Source organism: Rhinichthys klamathensis, unplaced genomic scaffold (genome assembly GCF_029890125.1).
Source record: "Rhinichthys klamathensis goyatoka isolate OS25496 unplaced genomic scaffold, OSU_Roscu_1.1 h1tg000005l_1, whole genome shotgun sequence".
NCBI classification, from domain to species: Eukaryota; Metazoa; Chordata; class Actinopteri; order Cypriniformes; family Leuciscidae; genus Rhinichthys; species Rhinichthys klamathensis.
In genome coordinates this window covers 2,277,155-2,289,794 of record NW_026606558.1, presented here as the reverse complement: position 1 = coordinate 2,289,794, position 12,640 = coordinate 2,277,155, and the positions used below count along the sequence as shown (strand labels likewise).

General features: G+C 35.1%; 2 protein-coding genes across 3 annotated transcripts in view; one reads left to right on the top strand and one right to left on the bottom strand.

The window, feature by feature from the left end:
* The window catches only part of ranbp10 (RAN binding protein 10), a 47,697-nt gene extending 44,502 nt beyond the window's left edge, over positions 1–3,195 (bottom strand). For both annotated transcript variants that reach the window (XM_056255097.1, XM_056255089.1), the window contains exon 1: positions 2,837–3,195. In XM_056255097.1, the coding sequence (XP_056111072.1) occupies positions 2,837–3,038 (202 nt within the window). In that variant the 5' untranslated portion in view covers positions 3,039–3,195. The remainder of the gene's footprint in view (positions 1–2,836) is intronic.
* Positions 3,196–5,361: 2,166 nt separating this feature from the next.
* Positions 5,362–12,039, top strand: tsnaxip1 (translin-associated factor X interacting protein 1). Its single transcript, XM_056255083.1, has 16 exons — positions 5,362–5,426; positions 6,333–6,427; positions 6,619–6,724; positions 7,314–7,407; positions 7,669–7,865; positions 8,548–8,683; positions 9,115–9,284; positions 9,722–9,793; positions 9,912–10,014; positions 10,123–10,238; positions 10,359–10,487; positions 10,582–10,740; positions 10,915–11,024; positions 11,103–11,226; positions 11,509–11,615; positions 11,738–12,039. Exons 1-16 carry the CDS (start codon positions 5,403–5,405, stop codon positions 11,931–11,933), a joined length of 1,938 nt encoding a protein of 645 aa, XP_056111058.1. The 5' UTR covers positions 5,362–5,402; the 3' UTR covers positions 11,934–12,039.
* Positions 12,040–12,640: the final 601 nt, after the last annotated feature.

Sequence of the window (12,640 nt, the reverse complement as noted above, 5' to 3'; positions counted from 1 at the left end):
CTAAACTAAAAATAACCAGGGTACATGTTGGTAACATTTCAGTAATCTGTCAGACAACTGACAACACAATACAGCCTTTTTACAAACCTAATAATTCACATAGATGCAACAACAAAAGAGCTCATTGTTATTAAGACATAGAATATCACTGTTTTAAACTGATTTTTAAATGTCAATTTAAATCACAAGTCAGGGTAGCTACTTTATTGTGAATTAAAAATCATACTAGCAAGTTTACACAAGCAAAAGTATTTGTAATGCACACTTGTGTTTAGTAAATGCATGTGTCTATTCAATAAGCATTAGGGAAAAAAGTATACTAGCAACTATATTGTTACAACTAAACTAACTAAAGAATAAGCAATAATAGTACATAACAAATTGTTACTAGTAAATTACACCAGCAACAATTACAGTTTATACAGCTCAATGGCATGCAGTGGTGTTCTCAAATGAGGAGGCAAAGTCCTGACGCTTTTTTTTAATAAACCAAATGTAAATTTGTGTCCAAGTTAATCTTAATGTTGACACATTTTCCTGATTGAATAAACAATACATCAAAGGAAAAAGAAAAAACAAATACAATTCTATTTTGTATTCATTAACTATACAATATAATGAATGTTATTTTTATTAAAACCAATTTTTACGTTTATTCTAAAATAATAACTAACTCCAGTAACAATATTTTATTAGTGAACTGATGTTCCACTGGTCTTTTTAAGTCAACTTATTTTTATCAGTCATCAAGGTTGGTAAACACTGCCACAGACATGATGTACCTTTAATTTCACCAAGCTGATTGCTCACTAAAAAAAATGAATCATGTTTTCAGGCCATTTCAAGTTTGATTTTGACATGACATAAAGTGGTGATATCTAAGTGGCCGAGTTATTTACTTACTTTTTAATCAGTCTTCCGATTAACGCCATCATTTTGTTCATTCAGATCGATTTGTGAACGCGCACGAAAACAAGAGGCAGGATTTATCGCACGAGCCAATCATATCCAACCATGACCAATAATATCTAATGATAGCGCAAATGCGCGATGGAGGCATTGCCTCCTCTCACGAGACTTTCCCCCGTTCATTCTCAATTACCCCTCACAAAACCCACTGTATGCTTTGGGGGGTCTGTTAAAAGTCAATGGGCTCAGGGGAGGAATTGCCTCCCACTGTAACTTTGCTTTCCGGTTTCGCTGTTGAACACTGTTACTTTAGAAAAACGTGATTTATAAACTTTTTAATGTCACATTTTGTAATATTTGTTGCATTGTTTTATTTTTGTAATATGGGTTATTTTCTCTTCCAATTTTTTGAGGAGGCACTGCCTCCCTTGCCTCCTCGGAGGAAACGCCTCTGACGACTAAAAGGCACTGTTGTTGTGCGAATGAGCGGGCTGGAGAGCGTTAAGGGTTTTTTGTTAGAACGGTGTCATGTATAAGCGGCCCCTAAGTTAATAACTAATGATCTTTGCAACGGAAGTGAATCAATCAAAACTAACTTTAGCTGGACAATAACTTTATTCTAGAGCTGCTGTAAAGCCAAAACAATCTCTGTTACTTTAATTTCCTATTATCACTGTAAAGCTGCTTTGAAACAATCTATATTGTTAAAAGTGCTATATAAATGAAGGTGACTTGACTTGACACAACTCCAGTTTGAAATGAAGAGGGCTAGCTGATATGTAAACTACAGATTCCCATAGAATTCAATGGTAAAAATGTGCAAAAAACAGCAACAATGCAAGTTACTTGGCACTATTGGGACAGTGACTAAAGGCAAAGGAGAACTAATAAATAATAAGTTCAAGGGACTAACTGAATAGATAATAGTCACTACTGGAATGACAACTAGTTTATTGTATGTCTAATGTCTAACTAGTGAAATTGAGAGCAGTTACTGTAGGATTATTCAGCAGTAATCAAATGATAGGTTCTACAAAAATAGATACTACTTGGCCTGAAACAAAGAATATTTTAAATAAGCATGCCAAAACCATTGAAAGCCTATAGATTGCGCTCTAAATAGACTGGTAGTTGTCAAATTAGACTGCTTTATATTATACATTTACTAGAAGCATGTAAACAAAAAAGTACATCTGCACTGGGTAAATTCACAGTCCCCCCTGAGGCGACTGGGTCATTCGAAAAGCCACAACAGTTTAAACAGCTAGTGTTGTGGAATTCGAATTCATTATTATGGCGAATTCGAACGATTCGAATAAATTCGATATTGTTCGTCAATACAAATGCGCACATGTTCGTGCGTCAAATATATCAGATAAGCACAACAACAAAATAAAAAAGCATTTTCAGCTGTTTGTTTCGTTGTGAACGCGCCGCGCGTCCTTATATAAATCACCCGCTAGCGGATAACAAATGCACTTATACAATGCGGAGTAAACTAAACAAGCATTTGCAATTCATTGCAATGGTGTAGCTGCTTAGCTGCCCTTATTGCCCTGCCGTGGTTAGCTAGCCCCAGCATCGACTAATTCACCGAAAGGGAGTTTAAACCAGCTTGGCAAACCAATAACACTTGATGTTGTTGACATGGCAATAGGTAAAAGGTAACTTAGGTGTCCAAAAAGCTAGACTCTCCAGTCGTGCTTATGCCCCAAGCTACTCTCGCTAGCCGAATTCTGACATGACGGTTTGCTAAATGTCAACCCATTTGGACATTCCTCTTTCCTACTATGCAACAAAGCAGAGGGGGACGGAAAAACACAGCTCAAACTAGATCGGGGAGATTGCATATACTCGAGTGCAGCGAACCAGACGGGATTGTCAAGGCCTATGGGTTGACAGTTCAGCATGTGTCACATCTGTATACCTTTGTAATGCACCCGCAGATTATTCTGTGAGAGCCCGATGTAGCTGTACTTATCCTTGGGGCTCCAAGATCGGGGTAAGGGGGTCTCTTCCTCATTCACGGCCGGGTACAGTCGCTTCAAACGCTCGCTTAGCTCATGCTCTTGATAATTAAAAGCAGGATCTCCTGTTGTTAGCAGGCTCCCCACTCCAAGCTCTGCCATTTTTGCTTATGTTTTTGTATTCCTTCTAGTAATCCTACCCTGTTGTGCCAATCCGCTAAAAAGGAGACAGCGCTAGACTAAGGAGAAACACACACACAGCAGCGGGGAGAGAGAGATGTCCCCGGATAACAGCCGCTCGCTCGACAGTGACGTGTGGGTACTGTAGTCGAACACAAAGCCTGCGCAGTGCACGCGGCTGACATGAGGGAAGTGCCGTCAACTACATGACCCATACCTAATTCAACTGGGGCTGTAAAACGCAGGCTAGGATTTGTAGTTTTTATGTATATGGCTACTTGATTTTTAGGAAAGTAAACAATTTCGAAATTAGACAATCTCGAATCAGTGACTCGGTGGTTTGTCATTTATTCAAATGTGTGGTGATAAATTCATTCCACTACTAGACTCAGGCATATAATTCTGTCACTCTCAGCTATTTATGTAACAGACTTCATGTAATCCTTATCCCAAACTCTTGGTCTGTGAAGCAGTAGTTTTACCCTATTGATTTAAAGTGTAATGATTGTTTTCTGTGTTAGGGTCCATAACATGGCGTGCATATTTTTGTGTCCAAGTACATTATTTTCTTTAAAAATAATTTGATAAATTCATGACACGTTGTTCTTTAAAACCAATTTAGTTTGAATTCATTTTTAGTACATTTAAATAATGCATATTATTGTATGTTTTTTATCTTAAAGTTACCCCCAAAATGTCAAGGTGGTGAAACTGTCTGAACAGAACAGACTAAGACAACTATTTAAAATGGTGTCTTAATAATACAAAGTTAAAAACTAAATACTATGGCATCATTTTAGGTTTTAATCCTTTCATATAAACAAGTTTTATAAATATCAGTAGTTTTAAAGATGTTGAGATTATTGAAAAACTTTTGTCCAAGAATTTGTATATTCTCAAATGTATGTCAGAGTGGCACAACTGCAAACATGGCTATTTTATTATGATTTGACAAGGTAATAACAGTAAACATGATAATGCATCATCCAGAGGAGCCCAACTGATCCTTGTGGCAGATTGAAAAGGTTTGTAGATCTCTCTCAAATACTGGTAAACACTGCTCATTTCAAGAATGGGTAGGTTGGTACATTTTCCCTGTCAGGTGGTACAACTACAGTATCCATATTTGGCCTACTGCCTGACATAAAAACAGTAAAAAAAAAAAAAGAATTTAAACACTTTGAAATATTATTTAATAACTGAAACTCGTTTAAACATTGTTCATGACTCAAACATATGCATTACATTAGTTTTTAGTTTTAAAGAATTATATTATTATATCATATGTTTTAAAGAATAATGTTTGTTTGTTTTTCATTGAAAATGCACATTTTATGACATGTTCAGTAATGTTTACAGTTAAAAGCACGTTCGTTATATTCAAAAGCAAGGTCACTTCTAACCCTACGGTCACTGATCAAGACATTTTGTTCAACAAGTTGAGTAAAACACAGACGCTTGTCTTAGAAAAACAAGACACTCGGTGGTGTAATCCAGTAGCCCTAGCGTTAACTGCCAAGAGGGAAAAAGACAACTGCTAAATCATAACAGAGCATTCTAACATTTAAAATATTTAACAAAAAACGTGCTCTATTTGAACATATACACGTGAATTTAATGCAACCCATATGATGTTTTAGACGACAAGGCGAGTTGTTTTTCATAAAGGCATGCCGTGAACAGCTATACATGGAAGGTCTTTTCAAGGGTCCTGCGGTATCATGGCAACCAACTGTCAAACAACAACAAATGCCACGCCGCTGAAGTTTCAGTTGGATGTACGCTGATAAATCTGCTGTGGAATATTATAAAGCTATTTATTCGTCCAAATGTCACTGAAAGAACTACATTTGCCACCGTTGTTACACTTCGAAAGGCAAGATATAAGGAGATTTTAGAATCGTTAATGTTGCTTAGTTCACTGAACTAGAAATGATTGCCTACAATCCAAACAAGTCAGTAGTTAAGTGGAAAAAGCTATTAAATCAGTAAATGGCCAATAACATGTTTGTACATTAAGTTATTTGTTTAAAATACATATATACGTTTGAAGGAAGTTGTATATGTTAATGATTACCATTTTCCAACTTTATTCTCTATTTTATCACCTTTTATTAATTTATGAAGTTTAGTTAATAGTCCAGCAATGTGACAAATGTTCATATATTTAATGTAATATCTCAATTGTGGCTTAAAAATCATTTGGATGAAGTATCTCCCGTCACTGCTTGACATATCGACTAGTTGAAACTAGTGTCTGTCTTCTGATCTATGTAACGTTAATGTCTCACTTTCCGTGATGATGACAGCAATAGCAGAGGATCACAGAGGCACATTACTGGCAGGATGTCTAGGACAAAGTTTATAAAAGTAAGTTATAAACCTGCTGGTTTAATTTTTTAACTAGTGCTGTCAAATCGATTAAAGGTGCATTGTGTAATATTTAGGAGGATCTGATAACAGAATTGCAATATCGTATACATAACTATGTTTTCAGTGGAGTATAACGTTAAAGACCTTACTTAATTTACCGTTATGTTTTTATTACCTTAGAATGAGTCATTTCTATCAACACACACCGCGGGTCCCCTTACTTTGAAATGGGCCGACATGTTTCTACAGGAGCCCTAAACGGACAAATGCATACGCATAGTGAAGATAAAGTCACTATGTTGTTCTTCGTGCAAAGAAGCTAGCTAAAGTCTGCGAATAAAACACTGACACAATGATGAACAAATAACAATAATATTCGCAATAACATTTCGTTTTACTGAATAATTAAGTAAACCTAATTAATTTCTTAATTTATCTTTGTAAAGAAACCTCATTGTTTAACTGGCTACTCTCTGCTGTCTCAGACGATGATATATTTTCCTGTCGGCCACCGTAACTTCTGTTGGTTGCAATTCGCAACCTCACCACTAGACTTTAATTGCGATTAATTGCATCTTAACAAGTTTATATAAATATATATTATATATTTATGTATATATTTTTATGTTAGATGCGATTAATCGATTTGACAGCACTATTTTAATCACAAAAAACAATATTATTTGATAGTAGTCCAGTCATGCACTGATAGCTAGCTAGTTGACTTACATAAGGATCTATACTGTTAACCGTTTACAGTAAATAAATAAAGTGTGACTTGGATTTAGGAACATATATTTGGCTTATTTGGTTTATCAATCCTAAAAATAGATATTTATTTTGTATTGTTTGACACCACCATCACATGCCCAATAATGCTGGATCACTCTCATTTCCCCTCAGACCAAAGGGGGGGAAACCTCCAGTGACCTTTCATCCTGGCCTGCTGAAGCTACCTATCAAATTGTCCAAAAGCCTAAAGAAAAAATACTTCATGGGTATAGTACAACACATAGCCTCTCAGTGTTCATTTTTAGTAATGTAGTAGTTGTAAAACTTTATAGAATAGTTTTAAATAAAGAAGTTTTATACGATAGTTTTGAAACTTAGTCATCTTATTGGTCTTTTCCATGTCTATTCTGAATACCAATGTCTTGTTCCTAATGTCTACATATATAATGTGCAGCAGATCTCTTGCCAAGCCTCGTTTCTTAGAGCAACTGGAGTGTCATCTCAAGAGAGAATTAGAAGCTTTAGACACACACAGCCCCAAAGTCCAGGAGCTCCGACTGCAGGTTTATATCCCACTTTGCATTAGTCTCTTGTGCTTTAGCACACAGTATGGTTTAAAAGTTTGGGGTTGGTAAGATTTTGATGTTTTTGAGAAGAAAAAAAAACTTATTCTAACCAAAGCTCCATTTGTTTGACAAAATCAGTAATATTGTGAAATATTGTAAAAAAAAAAAAAATACTAACTTTTCTATTTTAATATAAAATTCATGATGGCAAAGCTGAATTTTCAGCATCATTACTCCAGTCTTCAGTGTCACATGATCCTTCAGAAATCATTCTAATATGCTTATTATTGGCTTATTATTATCAATGTTGAAAACAGCTGTGCTGCTTAATTTTTGTGTGGAAATCGTGATAATTCTTTTCTTTAGGAGTCTTTGATGAATAGCTTAATCTCACAAAAAAAAAACAGCATTTATTTGAAGTAGAATTTAAGTCTTAACCATCACCTCTGTTTAATGCATATATTTTCTGAATATATATATATATATATATATACATTCATACATATGTATGTGTGTATGTTTATGTAGTATAGTATATAAGAAACTGTTTTTTTTCTTCTTCTGCTTTTCCCCCTGCATTATGAAGGTTTATCAGGAGGTCTTTGGCTATTTAATTGAAGAATTTAAAACCTATAAGCCTATTTTTTCTGCTATCAAAAATGAGTATGACATCACATTAGGTATGTACAATCTTTTTATTATTTGTGGGAGGAAATCTTTGTGCAAAGGGTTAACACTATTTATAGTATTGTATTAAACAAAAAGACGTAGTTACACAAAATGTGTAAAAGTGATCCTGAAAAAAAAAGGTAAAATAGAGGGAATCTAATTCATAAGATAAAGTAAATAAATACGGTAACATGAAATGAAATGCTAATGGGACTGAATGGGATTGATGAGGAAGAAATTAGTTGAGATGAACTTGTTAATGTCTCTCACAGCGCATCTTCGTGAACAGATTAGGGATCTGCTACCACTGCGGGCAAAGCTAGTGCTTGCGTCGGAACAGTGTGAGAAGAGGATTCTGGATCTGAAAGTGCAGAAAAGAGATGAGATCCGAAATCTGAAGCAAGACTGTCAGGAACTGCAGGACGTCGTTAAGAGTATGAGAAGACAACAGAGTGCTCTGCAGATTCAGGTGGAGCTGGAATGTTTAATTTATTATTTCTGGCCTTTTGTGGAAATCAACATTGGATTATTCAGACAAGCTTTGTAGCTCGCTCCGAATCTTTGTATTCTGCATGGTTAAATATAACTACATATCGGTTAATAACTAGCATGAACTTTCAATAGGCTACAAGAGAGGAAAGCTTATTTTATTTTTATTAATTATATCATCCCATGGTCTATTAGCAAACTAATCATATTATGTTGTGGTTTCTCTTAGCATATCTTATTAACATTTGAACACAGTTTGAAATGAATTGAAATCTATTGGATGTTTACAGCAGATGCTTGTCAGGGCCAAACGGTGGGTCAGTGATTTACATTTCAAGTGGTGCAGGTCATTCATATACAAATTTGGGAGAGGAGGAAAAAAAAAAAACGAGCCAGTATTATTTTTTATAATTTGAATTAGGTTAAAATTTGAGCAATTTTGTTATGTGCTTTGAAATTTATATTTAGTTTTATTCTTTTTTTATATTTTATATTTAGCTTTTAACTTTAAGTAATTTTAACTTAAGTTAGTTTAAGGTTTTTAAGAGTAAATTACCAAAAACAAATTTTAGTTTTAGTTAACAATAACAACACTGCTGCTTCCATAAAGCAAATTGTTGAGATGATGAAACAAACTCATGTGGATCTTATCTCTTACACAGGTTGATCATCTAAAAGAGGACCTGGCCTCCCAGTATCAGCTATACAGGGATGAACGTGATGCACGAAAGCTGCTCATCACCACAATCAGCACAATGCGCTATACTCAAGATACTGAACGTGATGATAATAATGAAGGTTATAATGAAGGTCACACTAGTGATGGTGATGATGATGACGATGATGATGATCAGTAGTACAGTCTGAAAAAATAAATAAACATGGAAACAAAACAATTACTGCTAGAATTGAGTGTATGAATTTAAGAGAATAAGGAGCCAGTGGAGGAAGCATAGCAGAGTTGTGATGTCAGATTAATGTAAGATGTTGACTGTTAGCTGGGCTGGAGATTTCTGCAGAGGTTTGATTGCCAGGAGTGAGTTGCAGTAGTCATGATGAGAGCAGAATAGAGCTTGTACCAGTCTACCAGATCCAGAGTAGCTTCTATGGTAAGAAAATGTCTGACTCGAGAGTGTGTTTTATTGGAATATCTTGTTTTTGGAAGGAGTGGATAGAGATTGAGGGTTTGAGTTGTAAGAAGGAGGTTTGACTCTGCTTGTTCCTCTCAGAGGTGGAATCTGAGGATCCTATGGTGGTGAAAATGGCTTTGCAGGTGTGTAGAGAGGATCTTACCAAAGCTCAGGTTGAGCTCAACCGCCTGGAAGCAGAATACAGTGATGTGGTCCCTCGACGGGACTGGGACAACCTGAATCGTATGCATGAGGTGACTCTAATAAAGGTATGGAGAATTATTTACATTTTTTTATAAAATATTTTTGTTTCAAATAAATGCTGTTTCTTTAACTTTCTATTCATCAAATAATCCTGAAAAGATGTATCACAATTTTAACAAAATTTTTAATGAATAAGAAATGTTTTTTGAGCAGCAAATTAGAATCATTTCTGAAGGATCATGTGACACTGAAAATTCAGCTTTGGCATTAAAGTAATAAATTACATTTAAAAATATATTAAAATAGAAAACAGTTGTTTTAAATTGTAATAATATTTTTACCGTATTACTGTTTTTATTGTATTTTGATCAAATAAATGCATCTTTCGTGAGCAACCCCAAACTTGTTACATCCAAACGAATGACTCTTAAACATCAATTCTAGAGGTAGAGTGATAATAATCATTTGACAATAATATTTAATATGATTTTCCTTGTTTCAGCTGGAAACCTTACAAACAGACTTTGACCAGATGAAGTCTGAATATGACACACTGCTTAAGGTTCATCGCCAGGTAGTTACACAGCGAAACAGTCTTCAGAATGAGCTGGAAGGATTCAAAGAGGTATATAATGATGAATAAATAATCATAAACTTATCTGATTAGTACTTAACATTCTTCTAATCTACAGTCAGCACCTGCTGTGTTACACTCTAATCAGTCAGTGCAGCAACATGGCTCTGATAACAAACACATTGTAACAACTCCCAGACCAAACTGGGAACAATGTTCAGGTATCAGTCTCTGAATTTTCCATAAGGATTTCACCAAGTTTCTCTTCTTTATATAGCATATATGTTGAGCATATGTTTTAGATATTGATTATGTAATGTATTTTATAGACATACTCGGAGGAATTGAACGATGTAAAGAGCTTTTTGAAGGTCAGTCCAGCCAAAAGAAGCTGGAGCTCTTGCTGCAGGAGATGAATGGACAGAATGAGTTCTTTACTGGACTTGTAAGTGTTCCTAACATATATATATTTGTAGCATTAATGCTAAGCGTAAATACTCTGATTTACAATATGCTTGTTGTGGCTAACTTTGGACCCAACTGGATATTTAAATTGTTTTGACAGGGCACATCCAGTGACGTCCCCATTTATCTACAATATGAGGGGACAATTAAGAATCTTAAGCTCAAGAAAACAGATGTTATCAGAGTTATAAAAGATATTTGGAGGAACAAAACTACAGAGAATGAAAAGGTATGGCATACTAATATCCTGTCTTGATTTGTTTAAACATTCAATAGTTGAGTATTTATAACTGTATTTCTCCACACATTTTTCCTCAATGAAGATTGATTACTCCAGAGATCTGCAGGTGTTTCTTCACAGCTATCTTGTGGAACAGTATAAGGATAAGTCCGGAGAGTGGGCTTACAGCTTGATGGAAAGCATCCAAAACAATCTTAAAGATGATTTCATCTGCCTTTTCAATGACATCTTGACTGGGAAGGTTTGTGCTTAATCTAAGTTACAACCATTTGCCATAATGAAAAAGTCAATTGAAAGCTGTTTTTTTCAGCTGCTGTATTTAATAAGGGCCTCCAAAACTATCCAAATTTTTATTGGGATAATTATATACTAACTGATATTTGCTATATAATAATTAAGTGTCATTTTGTGGCAGGTTGATGAGAGTATCTACCATGGACAGACACAGCTGCTGTCTCACTTGCTCAAGGTTTTTATTCAAAGTGACATAACACAGTGCGGATCACGAACTGTCTTAGAATTTAGGTGAGTGACAACTTATGTCTTCAGTAGAAATATATAAGATTGTCATGTGATTATTATAATATGTGTGCTAATTATCAGTGAGGCATTGAAGCAGGCTTTCCCCCTGAAGTCAGATCAGGACATAGAGGAGCTGATGATGACGGCTCAGACAGAGCTAAAGAGTAATGGAGTGCGCATTTCTTATCAGACACTTTATACAGAGGTCAGTTCGGATTTTCTTTGGCTAAGAACAATAAAATATGTACACTACCACCATTCAAAACTTTGAGGTTGGTAAGCCCTCTTATGCACACCAAGGTTGCATTTATATGTTCAAAAATGTTCAGCTCAAGTCACTTTTGATAAATTGAATACAGTCGCTAAATAAATGTATTATATCTTTTCATAAAAAAAAACGTACTGTGCCCAAACTTTTGAATGGTTCTGTATATATTAATATGTTAGAACAACATCATGTTTTGTGTGCATGTTGTTTCCACTCCAGGACACAGATGGAAGACACAAAGAATTCCTGAGTCTAGTTAAAAAACAAGCTATCGCTGAGAGACTCCAGTACATCAGCGAGTTGAGAGTCCAACTTGAAGGCAAAGGGTGAGAAATCACCCATCCTGTTTACAAAATTAAATGCATTATTAGATGTATCGGAGTAAAGTCACATCAAATGAATCCTGTATTGTCATTGTTGTGTCCTGTTTTGTATGTCATCCATGTAGGGAAGTGGACGCAGAGCATCTCGGGACTGCCTTCAAAACTATCGATCCTTCACTGGATTCTGAAACTCTGGACTGGTATTTCAGTGTAGCTTTTAAGACCAAGGAGTGTGAATTACAAGCTGAAGCTTTGAACACGGAGGTTGTGCTACAGCGTCTCTCTGTGGCTGATGTAAAAAGGGCAGGGCCAGAGCGATGACCATAGTTATGTCAAACACATTTCCAATTTTTCTTTTTATAGCACACTACATATATAAACCAAGTACAGCACCAGGGCATAGAAATACCTCTGTGCTAATAGTTTGCATATTTGCATATTGTTATGTAATTAGAAAATTACATAATCAGGAATGACACAATATTAAATAATTAGATAAAAAAATATATCAGTATTATGTTTCTGGCGTCTTTTTTGCTTTCTATTAAAAAGAAAAGAAACGTCATGCTTGTTATATTGACATTTTACCTCGAAAATCAAGAAAGCTGTATTTCTTTGTATTGTCTGCATGCAGATTACTTGATTGAATTATTTGTCAATAAATGGTACATTTATATTTATTTGTTTGTCAAATGTATTCTGATGATTGTTAACACTTTAATGTAATTTACTATTAACAAGAGCTCAACTTTTCAACCCATGGTAAATGCAAAGCACTGCGTTTGTGAGACCTATTTATCAGTTAATCTAATCGAAAACTAAACAGAACTTTTCTGCCACATGTAGTTTTATTTTACATAGAATTTAGAAAGTTTTTAAATGGCAGAGAAGTTGTACAAATATGGTTTCTACGGGACAATACTTGTGTGAGTATTTTAAGTATACTATTCTTGGATTCACCTGCTGCTCGAAGCTCTAGTTCTAGATTTGGAAAGCAATACATCAAGAATCGGTTGACTGACTGTCAA